The 21,924-nt window shown below is 64.0% G+C and overlaps 1 protein-coding gene across 16 annotated transcripts in view; it reads left to right on the plus strand.

The window, feature by feature from the left end:
- RBFOX3 (RNA binding fox-1 homolog 3) overlaps positions 1–21,924 on the plus strand; it is a 164,725-nt gene that overhangs the window by 121,382 nt on the left and 21,419 nt on the right. For 11 of the 16 annotated variants that reach the window (XM_084492404.1, XM_084492406.1, XM_084492398.1 and 8 more), the window contains 2 exons: positions 8,877–8,921; positions 19,781–20,125. In XM_084492404.1, coding sequence (XP_084348530.1) covers positions 20,024–20,125 — 102 coding nt within the window. In that variant the 5' untranslated portion in view covers positions 8,877–8,921; positions 19,781–20,023. Of the gene's footprint in view, positions 1–8,876; positions 8,922–19,631; positions 20,126–21,924 lie in introns of all 16 variants that reach the window. The other 5 variants (XM_084492402.1, XM_084492401.1, XM_084492407.1 and 2 more) reach the window with 4 other exon arrangements.

The raw sequence follows: 21,924 nt of genomic DNA on the forward strand, positions 1-21,924 counted from the left end.
AACGCATCCCTTCAGGGAAAAACACTCTTACACGGAGGTTTTCCTGCACTTTAGCTGTCCTTGGTGTCTCCGTTCTCCTGCACTTTCAAAATGCTTGCCCCTGGCCAATTCCCTCTGTTCTCTGCTTTTTTTTTTTCTTGCTTTCTCTTTTTTTTTGGACTATTGTTTCCAGTCAATTTTACCGTAGATCTGTATTATGATAAAAGCCTTCCCCTGCTCACCCTGCCACGTTTCGTGCCACCGTGACTCCGGCAGTGCCCCCCTGACACAGCCGGGGGGGGGTCCTGGTGGTGGCCCCGTGCTTGGTGCCCCCCCCGTGCTCACCTCGCTGTGCACCCAGAGCCCCCACCAGGCTCTGACCCCACCGGGACCTTGTTGGGAGCTGCTGCAGCCCGGGCTGAGCCTCCTGCAGCTCCTCCAGTGCCCCTCGCTCTGTGCCGAGCTGTGGGGCCAGGGATCGGTCACAGGCCCCCCCCCGGGAGCGGAGCTGCCTCCCTTGGCTGCGCCCCCCGGGTTCTCCCCGAGGAGGGAGGGCTGCGGGGCCGCTTGTGGGGCAGGAGGGAGCCGAGGCTGGGAATAGCGTCTGCCCTCTAAATAAGTCATGAGGCAGGATCCCAACAGCACAATTAGAACCCTCCGTTAATGATTATTTATGGGGCTGCGAATGCTTATTTAACCTGACTGTATTAAATATTAAACCGAATTATGGTATTTATAACCGTATTTACAAGGGAGGGGAGCGGTGCCCTGCCGGGGCAGGGTTGTGGTGTGCGGGCTGTGGGTGCCAGCCCAGCCTGGGCACGGGTGAGGGCTGTGCCTGCACTGGGGGGGCCGGGAGGAGCCGCCAGCCCCCACGGGGAGCGCAGCCAGGTCACGGGGACCAGCTCGGTGTCCTGAGCCCACCCAGCCTGTGAATGCCTCCATCCAGAGCCAAATGCTGCAGGAGGGTGCGGAGTGATGCTGGGGGCAGGGGGACGCTGCTGGGGACAACGGTATCCGCACAGGGGGGTGGCCCTGATGGGTGCTGGGGGGGGCTCCTGGGGGCGGCTGGGACCTGCCCCCAGCTGCCTGCAGCCCCCCCAGTGCTGCAGTGATGCTGCGCTGCTGGGTTCTGCTGGCCCTGCCTGCCCCGTGGGCACCCCGGTGAGGATGAGGAGAGCCCCTGGGCACCCCGGTGAGGGTGGGAGAGGAGCCCCTGGGCACCCCGGAGAGGACGAGGAGAGCCCCGTTTGCCCCGGCAGAGCCGACGGGCTGCAAGCGATGTGCCAGCCCTCCGCAGCCACCGAGGGAGAGGAGCAGGGAAATGGGCTGCTGTTAGCAGAGTCCCAGCTGAGTAAAATACCCAATTGAATTGATTTCACTTGCAATTGGAAAGTCTATTGGCGAGGCAAACTGTGTTATCAACCCGGAATGAGCTGAACGCCGCGCTCGTCTGAAGAGCGCGCTGGGGGGCTGCGCTCCCGCGGCACCGAGGGGCCCCCGCTGACCCGCCGGCTCCTCCCACCCTGTGGGGGTTTTTTGTCCCCAAAATGAGTGTGGAAAATGAAAGCAGTCGGCTGTGGATGGGGGTGCAGCATCCAGGCACTGGGTGGGCTTTAGGGAGAACGGGCGCCTCTGCCCGGTGCTCGCTCTCCATGAAACCGGGTCGGCACCCCCAGCCCTTGGGGGCTCGGCACCACACGGGGGGCACGATGCTGAGTCCCAGCCCCGTCCTGCCCCACTGCTCGCCCTCAGAGGCCAGCACACACGCAGAGCTCATGGGGGATACGGGGCTGTGGGAAGCATCCTGCCCTGTGCAGAGGCTGGGGGACAGGATCAGGCTGTGAAGCCTGCTCAGGGCTGCTCGGTGAGATGAGAGCAGCAGGCTCTGCAGATGCACTCGGCTCTTTAAGGAGCAGAGGAGCAGCCTGTGGGATTTCCAGCTGCTGAGGGCAGCTGAGAGGAGACCTGTGGCTGGATTTCTGCAAAGGTTCAATGCCGCTGTGACCACTAACAATATTTTCAGGTATGCAATCTAAGATAATGACAGGGCTAATCAAATCTCAAGCCTAAGCTGTTGCTTTTGGGGTCAGGAGGGAATGTACTGCACCTAGAGCAGCAGTGCTTAATTGCTTTTGTCTTCCCCTGAATCAAAGGAGACAGCTGGGCTTGGTGGGCCGTGGGGTCTGATGCTCAGGCCTCGCAGCTGTGTGCGGCTGGGTGTTTGCTGCTCGCTCGAATCCAGTTCCTTTAGTGCACAGACACGGCTCCTGTTCTGCTTGCCCTAGCAATTGCAGGAGGTAAGTGAAAAATCCCCCCGTGCTCCCAAAGACGGTGTGATTGCAGGTTCCGCAGCCTATTGCAGATAAAATGATGATTAAGGGGTCCTACCCTATAAGCAGACAACCATGTTGACCTTATTTAGGCTCCTAATCAATTTGCCCCCGGTGTGATTAATTGAGATGCTTGCCATTGATTTTCTGTGAGACAGGAGCGGCTGAGGTGGGATTCACGAGGATGTCTGCGGGGAGATCTCGGGGCTGGTGGCGAAGCCGTGGCTGAGCCGTGCTGAGCCCTCTGCCAGGCTGGGATCATCCTGTCGCTCCTCAGCCGCGGCTCCTGGGTCCCGGTGTCGAGGTTGCCAGCGTGGTTTGCTGAATTTCCTCCCTCCCTTCCTCCCTTCCTTGGCACAAGGGTCGGGAGGCAGGCGGGTGGTACCTGCGTGTGGCTCGTGCATCTCCTGGGGTGAGCCCGTGGAGACCCAGGCTGGCACCGGGTGGTCCCGCTGGGGCTGGTGCCGGGGGTGCCCTCCCGCAGTCCTGTGGAGCCCCGCGGAGCCGCTGGCTGTGTTTGCTGTTAACCCTCCTTCCCTGCTGATAGTTACGCAGGGTGAGTTATGTGCTGGGGGACTCGGTGCTCCGGTCAATTATTGCAGGCAGTAAAGCAGCCCGCTGCTGCCATTTTTCCCTGGCAGACTGAAGGAAGGGTGGTGCGGTGGATGGAAGGAGCCATGCACTCCCCGACCCTCCCCGCACCGAGCAAGGAGGGTCCTGGCACAGCAGCTCCAGAGGGAGCTCAGAGAGGGGCACGGGAGCCTCCTGCCCCAAGCATCCCCACGGGGCCGGGGGGGGACCAGCGCCAGGGCCCCCCCGGCACAGGAGCTGCCTGCGCCTGCCAGGGTGGAGAGGCTGTGCCCAGAGCTGCGTGCGCGAGGTGAAGGACCTCCAGCACGGATGATTGGAAAGGATTTTCTGGCTAAATTGCTGAGCAGATGGATTTACCCTGGACTGGTCCTTGTGGACTCTGGAACATTTTCTCTTCTGTCACGGTTCCTTTTTATGACCTGCCATTTGCTCCAGCAAGCAAGAAGAGAGAGCTCTTGGCGTCGAGCTCCTGCTCCAACTGCCATTCGGGAACGCGGCGGAATCGCTGCCGGGAGCCGCGAGCTCCTTTTCAGGAACGTGGCCGGGGCCTGGCAGCAGACCCCTGGCTGCCCCCTCCCCTGCCTTGCATGCCTGGGCTGGGGGGGTGGGAAGGGGCAGCGCCTGCTGGGGTGGGAGGAGCGGGCAGCTGCCGGCTGGTGGGGGAGGACCCCGTGCCAGCCATGCAGCAGTGATTTTTATGGCAAGCCCTGAACCATTATAGCGACCACCTGGAGTGTGCACGGCGCCGTGGTGCTTCCTGCAGCCCGGTTAAGGGGCTGCTGTGCTGGGGACCCCCCCAGTTCCCCATCCCATCCCACACCTGAGCAGTGCAAGGCCCTGGGGCTGGCGCATCCCTCGTGGATGGGCAGCTCGCTCCCCGCAGCTGGGATGGGCTCTGGGTGCCGTGGGCTTGTCCAGTGGGCAGAGGCTGGTGTGCCCTCGGTGCTGCTCACGGGTGCAGGTGGTGCTTTCCCGTGGGATGGGTGACAGCCTGGTGGCACAGAGAGCACCCATGGGTCTCCCCAGACCTCGCAGTGCCAGGGCAGCGGCGGTGGTGGGCTGGGGGCGAGCTCCCTGCGGCACCGTAGCCACGGCTCTGGGCTTGGTTTCTGTCTTTGCCGGATGGCCATCAGCTCTGCTAATTATACACAGGCTAATCATAGCCCCGGGCTGAGCAGCTTCCAGCAGCAGTGTGCTCCCTTGGCAGCTCACCGGAGCTCTTGTCACCTCCCTTCTGCTCGGTGTCCCTCCCGGCCCCCCGTCATCCACCCCCTCTGACTGTGGATCTCTGCCCTGTGCTGCTCCCATCGCCTGCCGTGCTCCGAGCAGCGTGACCCGTTGGTTGTCACCCAGGGGCTGGTGGCTCAGCCCTTCACAGGGTGGTGGCAGCAAGCGCAGGGGCTGTGGTGGCCCTGGGCGCTCCGCTCGCTCTGCCAGTGCCGCTTCCACGCATTGATCCGGGCGGTTTCTTAGGTTTCCGCTGTTCCTGTTTATGACTGATATTTCTCTTTCTTAGAAGAAGGGAAAAAAGATGACACACGATCTACCAAAGCCTTTCCCCTTCCTCCAGCAGTGTTTCTGCCATTTACATTAAAGGCTGTAACGGATTGGAGTAAATGGAGCAGGTTTGCAATTAGTTTTCAAAGTACTTATCTCATTAAAGTAAATGAATTATTGATTTAGTGACACTCATGCTTTTAGTGAGCGGCACAGTGCCATCACCACTCTGTTCCCTGGCTCACGACGGTGGTGGCCGGCCCTCGCACGCTTGCCCCTTACGTGCACGCATGTGTGTTTGCACGCGTGTGACGGCGGGCGCGTTCCTGACCCAGTCCTCAGCTTCGTGGCACCGCGGAGCCGCGCTGGCAGCAGAGCCTGGGAACCTGGACAAGGGGCACCGGGCACGGCGTGGCAGGCAGGGGCGTGCACCAGGAGGGACGGGCTGGGGACCTGCACTGGTGCTGCAGGGCTGTGCCCGATGTCCTGGCACGCCGCCGTGCCTGCAGCGCCGGGTGCGTTCGCCAAGCAGCCCTTGCAGCGCCAGGGATGGCGAGGGAGGCCGGCAGCCTGCTGGAGGTGCTTTGCCCAGCAGGGCACGTGTAGGGCTGCCTGGTGGTGTAGGGAGACGGTGTCAGTGCTGTCCGGCGGCTGTGCCACGTGTGGCTCCGCTGGTCAGCAGGGCAGGGTGCGAGCCTGGCGCTCGGCGCCCGGGCTGGCTGCGCCCCAGCAGCGCGTGGCCGCGGGAGGGTGAAGCGCTGCGGCGAAGCCAAATGCTCGTGGCTGATCCTGGCCGCCCCTCAGCCAGCTGCTGACTCATCTCTTTTGCGCCTCTCTGTACAGAGATTTAATCTCTCCTGTAAGATAAAATACTCCATTAATGGGAACCTGCCTACTCAGAGCCGCCCCTCTCTCCGTTCCAGGCAGAGGGGGCCGTGCTCCCCGGCGGCCAAGAGCTGGGGCTGTCACTTCTGGGAGCGCACCCAGCACCGCAGCCGTGGGCAGAGCTGGCCCTCGAGGGGCTGAGACGATGCCCAGCCCTGCTGTGGCCCCACGCACGCTGGGTGTGAGGCCAGGCACTCCAGGAGTGTTTCTCCCTTGCTGTTGCGTCCCTGTGTCTGACGTCTGGGCTGGGACAAGAAGGAGTGGGAGGATGCCAGCAGGGTGAGCCACGAATGTGGGCTCCTCTTGCGGTGCCTCAGTGCTGCTTTCCTGGCAGATTTCGCGGGCGCTGTCTGCGTGGGAAGCTCTTCCTCCTCCTCTGAGGGGCAGCAGCGTCTGAGGGAGGCAGCAGCAGTCCTGCAGGAGCTGCAGCCGTCGAGCACGCAGGCAGACGGCAGGAGGTGCCAGGGGAATAAGCATAAGTTGCAGGAAGAATTTCAGGTCAGAGGGTCCACAGCAGGTTCTCAGGCAGGTGTTTTGGTAACTGGAGTCAGCACTGGGACGCTTGCAGGGGCCGTGCTGAGCGCACACCCCCCAGGTCTCACCATCCCCTCCCTCAGCTGAAGGGCTCCGTTTGTCCCTTGCCAAAGGGGATGTTTCTCCACGAGCGGGCTCTCCGGGTTGTTCAGCATCACCTGCCCTCAGCCAGCCCACGTCCTGCAGCGCAAAGCACGTGCCTGAGCTCCGGAGGAGCCTGCAGCTGGAGCTGAAGGTCAGCGCCGTGCCAGGGCCCCTGCCTGTCCCTGGGAACGAGCAGCCAGGGCCGTGCCAGCTTCGTGTGCCAGCCAGCTCAGCTCAGCAAAGCAGAACGCGTCTGCTCCGTCCTGGCGAGAGGCATTTGGTTACAGTATTTGGGGAGAGGCTGCGGGAGAAGGAACAACACTGAGGCTTGCCGCTGTCCGCCAAGAAGTGACTGCACTTTTTGGATTGGAGCCGTCGGTTTGGGGACTCTCCCAAACGGTTACTCAGCCCTAAAGCCGTCCTGGTGCCGTGGCTCCTGCAACAAAACCGCGGGGACCTGCCCGGGGTCGGTGCGGTGCTGCCGGTATCACATCAGCAGACAGGAGACCCCGGGGTGCTGGGGTGCCTTCGTGGCTGCTCTGAAGGTCAAAGCATTTCTCCAGCATCCTTTATTCCCCTGCTAAAGCTGAAGCCCGCTGCCAGCCCTCGCCACGGGGATGCCTGCGTGGCTTCGGGCTCTTCCAGCCTTGCCTTGCCTGTGGGCTCAGGACGGAGCCAGGCGGAGCTGTGGGGACAGGGAGGGATGAGCTCCTTGCCAGGTCCCCCGCCAGACCCGGGGCTCTTCCAGGCACTGCTTGCACATCTCCCCCTGCAGCCCTTGGCCCGCAGCAGGGCACGTCCTGGGCTGGCCACCCAGCCGGGAACGCTGCGGGGAGCTGGCGGTGCCCCCTCGGCCCACGGGACAGCACCTGCGGGCGCTGCTGGGAACGGGGCATTTCATCTTTCTGAGTCAAAAAAAAAAAAAAAAAATCTTCTCATTTAATTAAAAGTGTTGACATTGTGCCTGGCCATCCCGCCCGCCAGAGAACGTGGTTATAAATTAAACATTAAACCTTTAATGGCCCATAAAGAAATATTCGCTGCTGCTTATGTATATAGGGGATATAAATAGAGAGGGCTGCTGGGGGAGGGGCAGGATATTATTTTTCCTCAGCCAAATAATCTTTGCTAATGAATTTAATTAAAAGAAAAATTAATTTAGGATTTTTTGGTGGAGGGAAGGGGGGTCAAAACATACTGTGGAAAACTCCTACTGAGAAGTTTCCCGGAGAAGCCGAAGAGGCCTGGCGGCAGGGTGTCCCCGGCTGCAGGAACGGGGACCCTCCTTGGGTCTGAGAGGTTTTAGCTGGGTTGGTGCTGGGCTCCCCTCGTTTGGATACGCTGCTGCGCCCGCTCCTCTCCTGCCTTGGTGAATGCAGCAGGACAGATTCTGGCGGAGCAGCCCGGTCCCTGCGGTGCTCGGGGCCACCTGGGATCTGTGCCGGGCTGGTGCCTGGCTCCGTCAGCTCCCCAGCAGGCGAGCGCGGCGCATCCCGGCTGCGGGGGCCCCAGGCTGGTTGTGTGGAATTTCTCAGAAGGCGCCTTCCTTGGGAAATGTGTTTGGGAAATGAGATTTTACCCATCACCGTGCTTCCCCGAGGAGAGCGAGCGTCCTTCAATTATTCATCGCCAAACAGGCTGCCTGAGTTCCCAGCACACCCGGACCTGCTCCTGGAAGGGGACCGCGCTCCGGAGCTGTCTGCTCCCCACTTTGCCGTCTCCTGCCTTCCTCGCCCAGGGATCCTCGTGAGCGTTTGCTTGGAGGAGCCGAGGAAGGAGAGCTGAGCACGAGGCAGGGAGGGCAGGAGCAGGGTGCCTGTGGTGATGTGGGGATGTCGTCCTGCTGCTGGGGACCGGGAGCTTCCCACGAACTTCCCCGGGCGCACACCTCCGCGCGCTGCGGCTGGAAGGCCCTCCGAGCCTGGAAAACACGTCTAGCTGGGCTAGAGCTTTCTGGAGGGTTTTTATCATAAGAGCACTAATGGAAGTCAGCACCAGCCTAATGAGCTGTGTTCCTCCATGAATCTGATTCATTGAGGCAGGAATTACCATAATTGATTATCCTGCTGTGCGGCTAAGAGCGGTGTTTGCTAACACAAGTGCCTGGGAACCGGCTCCGCGCTCCCAGCGCTGCCACCACGCCGGGGCTGTGCCCTGGGGCCGGCCGTGGCCCAGCTCCTGCACGGCTCTGGTGGCATTGGCTGCACTGGGCTGGCTGGGAAGCAGCGCCCATGGGTGCACGAGAGGCTGCAGGAGAGCCACAGCTCCGGTGAGACGAGTGGAAGTGTCTGAGTGTCTGCAGGGAGAGCCTGCAGGACTCGGCACCTCGAGATCCCCAAAGAAGTAGTTAGCAAACAGAAACAACCCTCATTTACTCTTTTAAAAAAAATAAAAAAATCCCGTGATGTATAAGCTGCTCTCATTATTTTTGAGGGTCTGACATGATTTATGAACATTCGGGTTGGCAATGTTGCAAAAGCCAATTAGTTGAAGTGCAGCTTTCAGGAAGTTTTCTTTGAAACTCGGTGCTGGTCTCCAAGAAGTACCCGGAGCTGGGACGGCGGTGCCGGAGCTGCGCCCTGCAGGGACCCCGGGGGCAGGACGGGCGCTGCGGGGGGCACGAACGGGGGCGTCCTTGGGTGCGTGCTGTGGCTGCGCCCTACCCGGGGCTGCCAGGCACCCGGCAGAGCTGAGCCAGGGGCTGCGCTCGCAGGTCCCCAGGGCCTGGCAAAACGCCCGCAGGAGCTGGAGGCAGGAGCTGGAGGCGCCTCGCAGGGGCTGCCCCACGCCGGGTGCCGCGTCCCGGGCGGCATCGGGGCAGGTTTCCCAGGGCTCCCGGGGAGACGACGCTCGTGGCCATACTTGGATTCTAAAAATTTTGCCAGTCAATGAGCAAATAGCATTGACCGTAAGCAGGTTAGCGATAACGATCATTGATTTTAATTCTTCCTCCTCTTTCTTGTCTTTTCTTAGAGAGCCCAGCGCGAGCACCGCAGGAGGAGCTTGGCTGAATAAAAGGTACGGAGACGTCCGCTCCTGCCGAGCCAGGCAGGGATGGGGCTTGGTGGCTCGGGCAGTGCCCCGGGGCCTGAGCCCAGCGCCCCCCCAGTACCCCCAGTGTCCATGCCAGGGCGGCCCCGAGGGAAGCAGGGGTCGGGCGGTGGAAACCTGCATGTCTGGGGCTGTGCGGGGCAGGTGGGTGGGCACGGAGCCACAGCCCCACGGCCGGGGGGGGTGGCACAGCGGCTGCCCACTCGCTGCGCGGGGCCCCAGTCACGGCGGGTCCCCCCCCGGGCACCGACCCCGCAGCCGAGCCCCGGCGCAGCGTGGCGTGAGTGGAGTGAGTCCGGGCGAGGAGGGCGGGCGGCCGGCACGGCCGGGGCTGCGGTGTCTGTGAGCTGTCCGTGTGTGCTGACGTTGCTGTCTGTCTGTCTGTGCTCTGTGCGCCTCCCGGGACGCCTGCTGAGGGGCTGCGTCCTCACCCAGGGTGGTGCCAGCCCCGGGGTGGGGGCCCTTGCTCGTGGTGTCCTGCAGCCCATGGTGGCCCTGCTGCGTCCCTGCTGGGTGGTGACGGTGGAGGAGGGATGTGCGGGGGGGAGTGCTGCAGGCTGTGACAAGGACAGTGGCCAGCTGGGAGGGGGTCCAAAAGGACCTGGAGACCCCCTGAGCAAAGTGGAACAGTTGGACGAGGGGTGCTGAGGTTGGTGGAGGGAGGCTGGAGGCTGAGCAGCAGCCGTGGGGCAGGGTGCGGGGGTGGCCGTGGCTGGCACCGTGCAGGGCCACGCACGGAGACCCAGCAGCTCTGGTGCAGCACGTGCGGGGCAGGCAGGGTGTGTGCGTTCCCTGCTGCTGGCATCGCGGGGAGCGGGCTGGTCCCTGCACAGCACCCGGCGTGTCACCTCACCCCTGCTGCGGAGGGGTCACGGGTGGGCAGGAAGGTCCCTGAGGGACAGAGCTTGGCCTCCACCTCTGCCGTGTGTGCCCGGGACAATTTCTCCAAAATGTATTGTCTCCAAGATGTATTCCCCAAGCTGAAGCAAGAGCTTTGCTCCTCCCTGGTGCCCAGCTGCGTGCAGGGGTCGCTGGAGAACCTCGAGTGCCAGCTCCTCTCTGCTCCCCTGTCCCCAGCCCTGTGCCCCCCAGCCTGGTGCAGGGACGTGCAGGGAGCCCCGTTTGGGTGGAAAAGGGGAAGCGTGTTGTCCGGGTGCGTGGTGACGGGGGCTGTTTGCAAAGCAGCCCGCAGGGCGAAGGGAGAGATGGAAACGGGGTTGGGAACAGCTGGCAGAGGAGGGGGAGCAGCGCTGGGAGCAGCACTGCCTGGGTGCAGGGCAGCAGAGCCGCTCCGCAGGGCTGGGCTGGGCGATGCTGCTCCCGGCTGGCTGCTGATGGGGGGCCCTGCCCAGCACCCCCCTCACTGGGTCTCAGCTCTCACGGTGAGGGAGGTTTTATTCAGAGATACAAGATATAAGAGGGGAGCGGGAAGCCCCCCGCCCCTGCTGCCTGCAGTGGTGGCTCCTCTGCTTTATCACCCTCTCCTGGTTCTGAATTATTGAGAGTGTTGCTTTCTTTTATTGCTGTGCTGGAGGAGAAATGCCTCAGCCCGGCTCTGCTTTGAATATGATTATGGGGCTGGAGATGTCAGAGCCAGCAGGGCCCCAGAGACCAATCTGCCACCCCTCTTGCTCCTTTGCCTTCCCTGACTCTTATTTATTCCCCTGCTGCTGCGCCTGGCTCAGCGCACGCGGTCCCTTTGCTCTCCTTGGCAGCAGTGCCCCGCGAGGGCGCAGATTTAGTGGCTGGCGAGCGGCGCTGCCCTGCTGTGCCCGCTGCTGTGCTGGCCCACGGGGGGCAGGTTTGTGTGCCCCAAGGGCTGCGGGCAGGACAGGGGGGGTGTCCCCCCGCCACCGCTCCCGCTGACCCCCAGGGGACCCCAGCCCGTCCTGCGCTCCCCTCCCTCGGCTCCCACTGGGGGCCCTGCAGGCTTCATCCCGGGGTCCGCAGGGATGCACCGTGGGGTGCCCAGGCTGTGATGCAGGGGACAGGGGACAGGTTCCCCCCCTGCCCAGGCAGCCCCCGGCGAGGGTCCCGGTGCCTATGGGGGTCCCGGTGCTGTGCAGCCCGCAGGCAGGTGCCGGGAGCCGGCTGGCACCTTGCAGGTTAATTGTGAGCGCGGCCGATTCCCTTATTGACAGGGCAGCCTGGAAAACGCTGAGGCAGGACAGATCTCCTCCGAGTGGCAGCCAGAGCCCACGCCGCTCCCGCCAGCACACGCACTCCTGCTGCCGCCCGGACCCCTGCCCGGACCCCCGCTGCAGCCTCCCCCTCGCACGCTCACCCTTCCCTCGCGCTTAAAGACGCCAGCGAGGATTTATTTTTTATTCCTCCCTCTCCCATTTTTTTTTTTTTTCTGGACGATGAACTAAGTCCCCACCGGGCACCTCGTGCCGGGCTGCCTGTGGCTGCTGCCCACCCGGGCACCCTTCCCGTGGCCCTGGGTTCAAGGCAGCCCCGTGGCAGCATGTTGGACGCTGGCACCCGGCTCTGAAGCGTGCGGCAGCCCGTGGCGAGCGACCACACCGTGCTGGGGAAGGGGTGAGAGCACAGGGCACGTGGTGCTGGCCCTCGGTGCCAGCCCTGGAGGCTGGAGCTGGACAGAGAGCGCCCGAGGGGAGAGAGCCCACCGAGGAGCGGCGCCCGGAGCAGCCCCCGGCCCTCCCGCTGGTCCCGCGGAGCCCCGCAGCCCCCCGACATGATGATGTATTTTTGGGTAGGTACCGCCACCCCGCCTGGGCACTGCCCGTCCCTCTTTGCTGGGGTTTTGCTCGGGGTTTGGGTTGTTTTCTGCCGTTGTCGCTTCCCGGCAGCGCCGCTTGCCAAGGAAATCGTCCCTCCTCTGGCGATGCTGCAGGCAGGGCCCAGCACCGGGCAGGACGGGGCCGTGGAGGGGCCGGGCAGGGCTCCCTGCCTCCGTCCCTGCTCAGGAGCAAAGGCCAAGCCCAGCCCCTGTCCTGCTGCTGCCTCCCAGCCAGCTGGCTGTGGGCAGCAGCCCCCTCGCCCAGTCCCCATCCAGCGTGGGGTGGCCACGGGCTGCCCAGAATCATCCCTCTCTCCCCTGGTGCCCTCTCCGGGCACGGGGTCATAGCTTTGGCCAGCAGCACCAGCACCTTCCAGCTCCTCGTTCCCAGCTCCTCAGCAGCCCTGCTCCCGACCAGACCCAGCCGAGCTGCTGGGAACCGGGGCAGTGCCGGCCCCTCGGGGATTACAGGCTCCTGGAGAGCTGCAGGCAGCGGGGAGCTGCAGTCCCCTGGATTAGGGAGCAAGGAGCCGAGAGGATAGAGCAGGATGAAGGGAGGACGCAGGGGAAAGGAGCTTACGGGGAAGGGGAGGATAATGCGGGTTCATTGTTTCTTGGGGAAGCAGCTTGCAGGCGTAAGGTGCTTTGTCATTTGAGATCTTGGTGCAGCCGCCTTTCCCCGCTGGTCAGGAGCCCGTGGGGGCTCGCAGCTTTTCCTGCCAAAGCGTTAATTCTGCCCAGGGACTTAACGAGCTGGAGCAGCTTTGGAAGCACACTGCTTGCTGGAGTTTCTGCTTGCAGCTCTGCGGGTGTTGCGTGGCTTCGTGGAGCTGGGGCAGGGCTGGGGGCAGCACCTGGGTGTTTGCCCCCGCAGGAGCTCAAAGCGCAGCTCCCTGGGACACGCTGGTGGTGCGGAGCAGCGCTCGGGGCTCTCGTCCCCATCCTGCACCGTGCCAGACCCCCTGGATGGGGCACTCAGCATCGTGCAGCGCACGGGGCACCCCCGGTGAGCCAGAGCAGGTGGCTGCTTTGCTCCTCGGGCAGCACCTGAGCATCGTCCCTCGGCACCGCCGGGGTCCCCCCATCGCCAGCGTGGGAGGGCGCGGGGGGCTCGGTGCCGCTGCACGGCGGGAGCGGGGCCGCTGCCGGGAGCACTGCGGGAGCTCTGCGGTGGCAGCCGGCAGCGGGTGGCTCGGTAATCGACACTGCAACAGGCTGAGATGCCAAAGCAAAATGTCTTCAAATTAGTAGTAATTGCAGGAGAAATAAAGAGCATGTGGGGCGAGTGGAAGGAAGGTTCTATAAATATTATGATTTTTAAAGTTTGCCCTGGAGTCCTAGAGACTGTTTAAACGCTAATATCCTGTCTGTGCATTTAAAAAGCCTTATAATGAGGATTGAGTGTCTGCTTCCAGAGCACCTCCTGCCTCGCGGTCCCACGCAGCCCACGTCACCTGGCTGCCACTGGTGTCCCAGCCTGGGCTGCCCGGTGCCCAGCACCGCTCGGTGCCACCCGTGCCCCTGCTCTTGCCCTTTGCCAGGACCCTTTTGGCCCCCAGCAGCCTGCGCCCACCCACCCAGTGCTTGCTCTGGAGCCCCAGGTGCCAGCCCTGCGTGCAGCACTGTACCCGGTCAGAGGTGTGCGCGCTCTCGGGAACCCCTCGTGAGGCAGCAGGGCTGATGGCAGGGAAGGGGGAAGCTCTGGGAGCTCAGTGTTTCGGGGTCCCCGGGTCTGCAGGTGCTTGTTCCTCGCGGTGCTTTGCCCGGCTGTACCTGCCGCAGCCCCGGCTGGTGCTGCCCACCCGGCCTGGAGCTCGAGGTGCTCGGCAGCAGCTGTTCTGCCATGGTTCTGCCGCCTGCACGTTAATTCTCATTAAATCCGGGGAGCCTAATTGCCTTTTCATGTAAATATTTTGTCAAGTGAAAGGGCTTTAGGAAGGGCTGTGCTGATTGAAGGAGAGCAGCCAGGCTTTCTCGCGAGCGCGGTGGCAAGCCTGTTCCTGCCCTGCCTCATTAAAAGCCTGAGCTGTGCCCCCGTGCAAGCGGCCGCACATCCCACGGTGAGCCCGGAGCTGGGCGCACGGCCGGCCACGAGCACAGCAGCTGCGTCTGGTGTCCCCAGGCTCCTGGGGAGCCACCGGCCCTCCTGCCAGGAGGGAAGCACCCTGGGTGTAAATATCCCTAATTTTCTGCTGTGCTTCCCCAGCCACGCTGCCCCAGCCTCCGGTGACGCCCAGGCGGGGCTGCGGGCTCTGCACCGGGAGCCAGCACCGCGCATCTCACGGGGTGGCTGCAAAACCCAGGCTCTGTTTTGTGGAAAGCACCAAGGTCCCTGACTTCTCTTGTCATGTTGGAGGAGAGACAGAGGAGGGGACAGCACGAGGGGCAGCGGGACACCGCAGGATGCCACCCCTGCTCATGGCAGCACCCAGCCACCCCCCGCTCTGCCCAGCTCCGGCAGCTCGGAGCAGATGGAGAAGCTTCTCCAGGCCCCCCCCTTCCTTCTCCCCCTCTTCGCAATGGGTGAGCAAAGTTTTAGCAGGAAGATATTTTTCCCCAGTTCCCATTAAACTTTCATGTGCTTTCTCTGCATTTCTGCTGCTCTCCCAGCTGCTACCGCTGCTGTCCCCGACAGCTGCCTCTGGTCACAGCCCCCCCTTACCTGCCGAGGTCACGTTTGGGTGCTGGGGACATTGCCACCCCCGCCTGGGGGCCGTGACCTCGCTGAGCTGCTGTGACGGGTGGGAGGGAGGTGGGAGCCTGGAGCAGGGGCTGGTATCTGGGTCAGCGGCTGGCAGTGCGCTGGGAGCGGTGCAGCGCCAAGATTCGCAGTAAAATTTCCGCCTTGTTTTTGGAGTTTAGAGCAGGCGGGGGCTTCATCAACCCCCTGAGAGCCACCGGCGTCAGAGGAGGAGGAGGAAGGAGCGTGGGGAAGACGGGAAGGAGGTTTAATTGGTTGCAGAGGAGGCTGGTCCAGGTGTCCCCGCAGAGCAGTGCTGGACTCGGGAGTCCCGCGCGGCAGCGAGCGCCACGTCCCGCAGGGCGTTCGCCGCGCGCCTTCCCTGCCTCTGCGCGCTTGGGTGCCGCCGTATTCCCCCTCCCCGGCAGCTTGCTGGAGCAAACTCCTCCTCCTCGATCTGCTCTTGCTGTCTGTGATTTGGCTGCGAAGCCCTGGGGGGCTTGGTGCGGGGTGAGCCTCCCAGGGCTGCGTCCTCGCTGCGCTCTCCTGCTGCCGGCACCCCGCGAAGCCGCCGCTGCGCAGTCCTGCGCAAGCCTCGTCCCCAGCCCTGCTGCCGTGCTGAGACGTGCACGTGCTCGCTGCTGTGCCCCTGGCCATGGCCATCAGGGTTTCCCTGCCGAGGAGACTCCAGCTCGCAGCCTCCTGACGGGGCTCGCCGCGGGCTGGGGCTGCCGTCTCCTGGGGAGATGCTCAGGACCTGCAGCCCCCCCGGTTCCCAGGTGCGGCAGAGCTGTCCAAGCTCCCCTCTGACACAGGGAAGGCCACTGGGGACCTCGAGTCTGGTGGCTTGTCCTGGGACAGCCAGTTCCCTGGGCTCCCATGGGCTGGGGTATGTGCCCCAGCGTCCTGCCCGCGCTCCCCCCCGGTGGGGCTGGTCCATGATGGGCGGATCGGATTCCGATCCGCCTGCGGTTGGTTTAAGCCACAGCTGTCTCTCAGGGATGGAGCAATAAACCAGCGATCTATAGATGTCTGTAGGAGACAGGCAGTGTGCTGGGGCTTGGGGCAGCCCCTGGGCTGCTACTCAGGGGCCGGACTTTAGGGTTCAGTGCGAGCAGAGCCAGCCAGGCTGCACAGCAAGAGATGGCGATGCTGAAGCAGGAGAAAGTGCTTTGGTTTGTGCTGCTGCTGGTCCTGGGTGCTCTGCGCTGGCATTGCTGTCCCTGTAAGCCCTGATGCTGCCCTGCAGCGGAGGGGCTGGAGTAGCCTAGGGAGAGCTTGGGCCGGGTGCATGCACGGCGATGGTGTGGAGGTGGCCAGGGCGCAAGGCAGGGACCTTCCTGCGGTGGTGCTGAGCCCCTGGCATGTGGTGCTCCTGCCTCTCACCTCTGTTGGTCCCTTCCCCTGCCCTGGTCCATGTACAGCATCGCTCGCTCCCTGAGGTCACTCCAGCAGGCGCCTGGGACCTTCCCCTCGCCCCAGCACTGGCTTTGGAGCTCCCCTTGCTTCACAGCAGCTCAGATCCATCAGCGCCTTCATCTTAATCGCTTTATGTCTATGACTAACTACTAATGAGCTTTTAATTAATGAATGCCTTGGCTTGGGGGCACTCCGGAGCGGGTGGAAGGAGAGGACCAGACGTGTGCCGTGCTCCTGGGCTGCTGCCTGGGCTCTGCTCTCAGCCTGAGCACCCGCAGCCCTCCGGCCCCCACTGCTGCAGCTGCTCCTCCACCAGCCCGCAGCCCGTCCTGAGCAGCAGCCCCGGGCTTGTGCTCTGGTCTTGCAGTGCCCAAATGTGCTGGTGGGGTACAAGGGAGCCCCACTGAACACCGGACACTTGAAGCCCCCTGGGACATCCAGCCCACCTGTGGCTGTGCACTGCGTCCCCAGCAGGTCTGCGAGCTGCCGTGTCATCCCTCTGCTGGAGGGGGTGTGGGAGGGCGTCCTGCTGAGCACTGCAGCATTTAGAGCCAGGATTTCCTGTTCCGTCCCTGAGCGGGTGATGTGCTGGGCTCAGGGCTTGGTATCAGGGGGAGCCCAGATGGCCCCGGGCAGGCTCTCGGCATGCAGCAGGTCTGAGGGGTGCCCGGGTGCTCCGGGCAATGTGTGGGGCACCCCCATCACCAGACAGAGGTGCTGGGCCACTGCACTCACCAGGGCAGAGCTCTGAGCTGGGCTCGTGGGGATGTGACAGCCCTGCTCTCGGTGACAGGACAACAGTGAGCAGGGACCCTCTGTGGCTCAGAGCGCGCTCGGGCTCGCAGCCCTCCCAGCCCGGGATCTGCTGCTTGGCTCTGGCACTTCGCTGGGCTCTGAAGCAGTGGCCGAGGCCTCTCCTGTCCTGGTGCCGCGTTGTTCTCCCTCTTCCAGAAAACAAAACCAAGGAGCCCTCAAGGGTTCATTTAAAATAAATAAAAAATGAAAATAGTGCTGATTTGAAGGAAAGCCAGCCCCATCCTGTGCATGGGAGCGCATCGCCAACCCATCCCCGAAGGGCAGAGAGAAAGATGTGCTTAGAACTGCAGCCCTGTGCAACTTCTGCCTTTGATCATATATCTTACATGTGCCCTTTGCTTTCCCTCGTCTGATATTTATTAGGTTTAATTTTACTGGGACGCGGCTCTAAGTGAGACAGATGGAACGGGGTCTGTGTGCCTGGTGAACACATCTTAATTAAACAGATAAATAAACTTTCCTTCCAGGAGACTTGAGTTTCGGAGGGGTTCCTCTGGGGCTGCAGCTCCGCGGGGCTGGGCAGCTCTGGCTGGGGCTCCCCTCTTGGTGGGCACCTGGCCTCAGGCACAGCCCTGGTGCTGAGCGGGACCTGAGCGTGGCCGTGCCACCAGCATCAGCACCGGGGCAGCCGGAGGCAGCAGGGTGAGGGAAAGTGGCCGCTGGTGGCAGGGGACGTGTCCCCACCCCAGAGCTGACAGTGGGTTGGCACAGCCCTGCTACGCTCATGTCCCAGGGGGGCTACCTGCTGCTGGGGGGGGTCTCTGCAGCCAGACAGACATTGGTGATGGCCAGAGGAGGGAGAGAGGAGACACGAACTCCTCAGCTCCTGGAGCCGTGCCTGGTTCCACCACTGCTGTGGGATTTTGCCTCATGCGCAGGAGCACCGAGGTAGCCGCTGCTGGGGAGGAAGAGGAGCGCTGAGATGGGAAATTGTGGGGAATTCCTGCTGTGGCAGTGGTGCAGAGGGGTCCTGGCAGCAGGTGCTGCGGTGTGCGGCCCGATGGGGACAGGGGATGGGGATGGGGACAAGGATGGGGACAGGGACAGGGATGGGCACCCTGCCCCACACTGCTCTGTGCTGCCTCGCAGGGGAGCGCCACCTCTCCTCGCCCCCTCGGCTGCAGCCAGCCCGTGCTGTTCCCGCTGGCTCGGGGCAGTGCCAGGCTCACTTCACCGCGCTGCCACTGGCCAGGAGCGCGTTTGAGTCACCCTGCCCAGAGCCAGGATCCGGCGAGGGGAGGAAGGGCAGATTACCTCATCCTGGAGCCGGCGCTCCCCAGCGCGCACCTCACGTGGTTCGCTTGGTCGGACGCTGCAACCAGAGAGTGCCGGGCCGGGCCCTTCCCTTTGCACCTCTGCATAAGAGCAGTGCAGGAGCCACACCACAGCCTGGCCCTGGGCCTTTGGAGGCACCCGTCTGTTCATGCAGGGCGTCCCTCGCCCCGTGCCGGGGTGGTGCGTGGGGCTCGGGTGCGCAGGGGTGCCTGGTGGGACCGCTCCCCACCGCTGCACCAGGGGCTGTGGGGGATGAGTTCCTCCTACCCCTTGCAAAGCTGCCCTGGTCACTGGGAGAACATGGCCCCATGGCCGCAGGGCTCCAAAGAAGGGGAGCCAGAGGCGAGCAGGGAGCTGGGGGCTGAGCACTGCACTGGGCTCCTTCGTGGACCCTTGGGACTGGAGGGCGAGTGGCCGTGGTGGGACAGGGGAGCTGCAGAGGGTGCTAGCAGCGGCCCGAGGCTGCTGCTGGCCATGGGTGTTGCTGCCCGGCTTCTTTCAGTTCTTGACAGCGAGGGGTGATGGTGGAGAGAACCCTCCCCAGCCTGGGGTCTGCTCCCTGATTTCTCGGTGTCCCCTTGGCAGCGCGTTGTCCCCAGCAGCAGGACCCCACAGGGGGGGCTGGGACCCCCCTGGCCCCCAGCCAGTCGTTCAGGACGGCTTTTCCTGGAGCAGTTTGTTTCCACGGGGTTCTGCTCGGGGGCTCTGGGGTGGCCACGGAATACGCCTCGTCTGTTGAGTATCTGCAGCAGAAACTGGAAGCGCTGCGAGTGTACCAGGACACTGCAGCATGTCGCTATGTCTAGGGATACTGTGGAAAATCCCAGCCTCCAAACAGGGCTGCTCGTGTGCTGGAGGCTCCGGAGGAGACAGAGCATCAGCAGCTGCTGGCACAGACCTGCCTTTGTGCATCGCGTTTGGCCAAGATGGAAACTGAACCGAACCCAGGTTGCCTCTCCCACCCAGCCCCGCACAAAGCCCTGCCGGCTGCAACGGGGCCCGGAGCCGCCCCCGGGACCCCTGCGCCCAGCCCGGCGGCTCGGGGGGCGCCGGCTGGGAACGGGACCCCCGGGAGCGCACAGGCGGGTGCACGGCCCGGCAGCCCCCCTATCGCCACGGCCGCCCCCCTGTCGCCGTGGCCACCCCCATATCGCGGTGACCACCCCCATATCGCGGTGACCACCCCCATATCGCCGTGGCCACCCCCATATCGCGGTGGCCGCCGCGACAGAGGTGCTCGCGGAGCTGCCCCCGCGCGCCCCAGCCCCGAGCCGCCCGTGCAGGGCGGGGGTCGCGGGGCGGCCCCGGCCCGGAGAGGGTGGGTTTTGGGGAAACGGGGATGGAGGGGGGGGTGTTGTCGGTGCCGGGGGTCCTCCCGCCGGGGGGGGGGCTGCGGGCTCCGCGCGTGCCCGTCCGTGTCTGCGTGTGTGTGCCCGGAGAGCGTGGTGCGTGTGCCCGGCCGGCCCCTCGGCAGCCCCCGGGGCGGCGCCCGCAGCCCCCGGGAGCTCCCCTCGCGTCCTGCCGAGCCCTGGGGGGGGTGTGGGGTGTGTGTGGGGGGGGGGGGGGGGCCCGGCTCTGCCCGCAGCCCCCCCCCCCCCCTCCATCAGCTCCCTCCGCCCCCCCCCCCGCAGCAGCATCGCGCGTGCCCGGGGCTGGGAAGCGGCTGCGAGGCGGCGGCAGCGGAGGGGTTAAGTGCGGGATCAGCTGTTCTCATGTCATTACGGATTCTCTTCATTTTATACAGAGCTCTGTTTGATGTCTGAATGCACAGGGGACTCCCCCTCCTCCTCCAACTCCCACCCCTTTTATTTCACTCCCTCGCCCTCTCCCTGCCTCCTCCCCTTCCTTTCTCTCCCCCTTCTCCTCTCTCTCTCACACGCACACCCTTTGCAGACCGCTCCTTCAGTGCCAGCGTCTAATGGCACCGAAGTAAATAGCCGAGCATTGTTCCTTCAGTGTAAGAGCAGAGCGAGGCCAGCCTTCCTCAGATGAATTCCTCCTAAATAGCGCCCGAGGGGGACGGGAGGGGACGGAAGAGGAGGGGGAGAGCCAGAGGGGAGAGCCAGGAAGACAGAGGATAAGCAGTGTGTAGAAGAGGACGAAACTGCGAGCAGCTTCACGGCTACCTGTCAACACATGCTGTGCTCCATGGCTAACTCGGGCTGCCTCCTTGTCTCCAACTCAGGCATGCTTCCTCACTCTCTCCCCTGTCCTCCAGCCTTCCTCTACCTCCAACAGGTAAGTGACCCTCTTCTGGGAATTTTTTTGCGGTCGGTTCACACGTGCTTTCTCCGAGCCAAGGGTCAGAGCTTAACCTCTTCCTCTCCAGCCTCTCCCGGCCTCTCCGGCGCATCCTCCCCGCCGGCACCGGCGAGTTTTGTTGCGGCGGCCGCTCGCGGGTCTCGGCTGCGAGTTCACCGGGGGCTTTCTCTGCTTTTTGTGCCGAGGAGGCTGCTCCGAGCAGGGCTGGGGGGCGCAGCGGGGGCTGGAGGGGGCCGAGGCGCTGGCGGTGCGGCAGGCAGAGCCGCCGGCGCGGGTCCAGCACCTGCCCTTCCTCGGCGCTGCTCCTCTTCATCAGAGGCCAGGGGAGATGCTCCATGCTCCGCGCACGGGAACCCACCCGGCTCCTCCGTGGCCTGGGCAGCCCCCGGGAGCAGAAGGGGGGGGCGAGGAGTTTGCATGCGTGCACACACGTGTGCGTGTCTGTGTGTCCGTGTGGGCTGTGCGCTCACGTCGCGCGCGTCTGTAGCTGGGACGCGGTGTCAAGCTTAAATGGCTTTGCCCGGCTGTGGGCACGGAGGTGCTGCAGATGGATCCCGGGAGCAGCGGCTGGGCCAGGAGAGCCTGGAGTTGGTGTGGCCGGCGCCGGGCTGCTGGCGGCCAGCGGGTCCCCTGTGCCCTCAGCTTGGCTTCCAACTTCTCGTTGTGGCTCGTGGCTCCTGGGACCTGCCTGGACCCAGCACAATGAGTTTCCAGGCTCGCCATCCCGGGGGAAGCGCGGCTCAGGAGAGGCAGCATTTTCTTCAAAAGCCTCTTCTCTGCGTCGGAAATCCCAGTCTCCCAGCCGGGCTAACTGCTCCATTTGTGCTTTCAGGAGTTTAAAAATTCATAGCATCCTACCGCGCTCCGCCTGGCCTGCGCGGCTCACCTGGCAGCTGAGGACAGAGCTCGGCGCGGGCGCAGACCCCGCCACCCGCGCTGGGGAAGGGCTGGGGGCTGCGTTTCATTTCCCTGATCCTGCGTCCGCATGGGCTCACGGCCAGCGTGCAGCCAGGCTGGAGCTGGGGCCGGCAAGGCCCGGGCTGCTCCGGCCGGCACACCGGGGCTGGAGCTGGTGAAGCCGGCGCTGCTGCCGGTTACACAAGTGGATGGGCAGCCGCTGCATGCGCAGGGGGCCTGGGGCTCGCGCGGGGCTGCTGCAGAGGCTGGCCGAAACAGTGCGTGATTTATTCCACCTTCCTGCAGGCAGAGGCTGTGGGCGAGCTGGGGCTGGGCTGAATTTTGATCTGCGCTTTCCTGGGCTGCGCAGAGCGCAGCAGATGATCCGCGGATGCTGCTCGGCTGTCCCGGCGCACCAGGGAGGCTTGGGGCATCTGGCACGGAGCAGAAATCATCCCCAAGCCCCCACAGGTCCCCAGGGAGGTTTTCTGTGCGTCTGAAGGGAGCACATCGGCTGCTTTGAACCGGGAGGCAGCGCAGGGCCTGGAGCCACTTCTCAGAGCAGCCAGGGGCAGGGGGAATTTTATTTTCTGTCCGGAATTTTATTTTCTGTCCCCCTCTCTGTGCCCGCTACCTGCGAGGGCCCTGCTGCTCCTGCATGTCGCAGGCACACGGTGCGCAGAGCAGCTGCACTGCCTGCAGCTCCAGGGCTGCGGCCGCGCCGGTGCCGGTTCTGGTGCTGGTGCCGGTGCTGGGGCAGCAGAGGATGGTGGTGCTTGGGTCAGATTTGGGCCGTGGTGCTGCCGGCTGGCTGGGACGTGTGCGAGTGCAGCGTGAGGTCTGCGGGAAGGAACAGCATTAGCTCATTCGCAGCTCTT

This window comes from Aythya ferina, assembly GCF_964211825.1.
Source record: "Aythya ferina genome assembly, chromosome: 18".
NCBI classification, from domain to species: domain Eukaryota; kingdom Metazoa; phylum Chordata; class Aves; order Anseriformes; family Anatidae; genus Aythya; species Aythya ferina.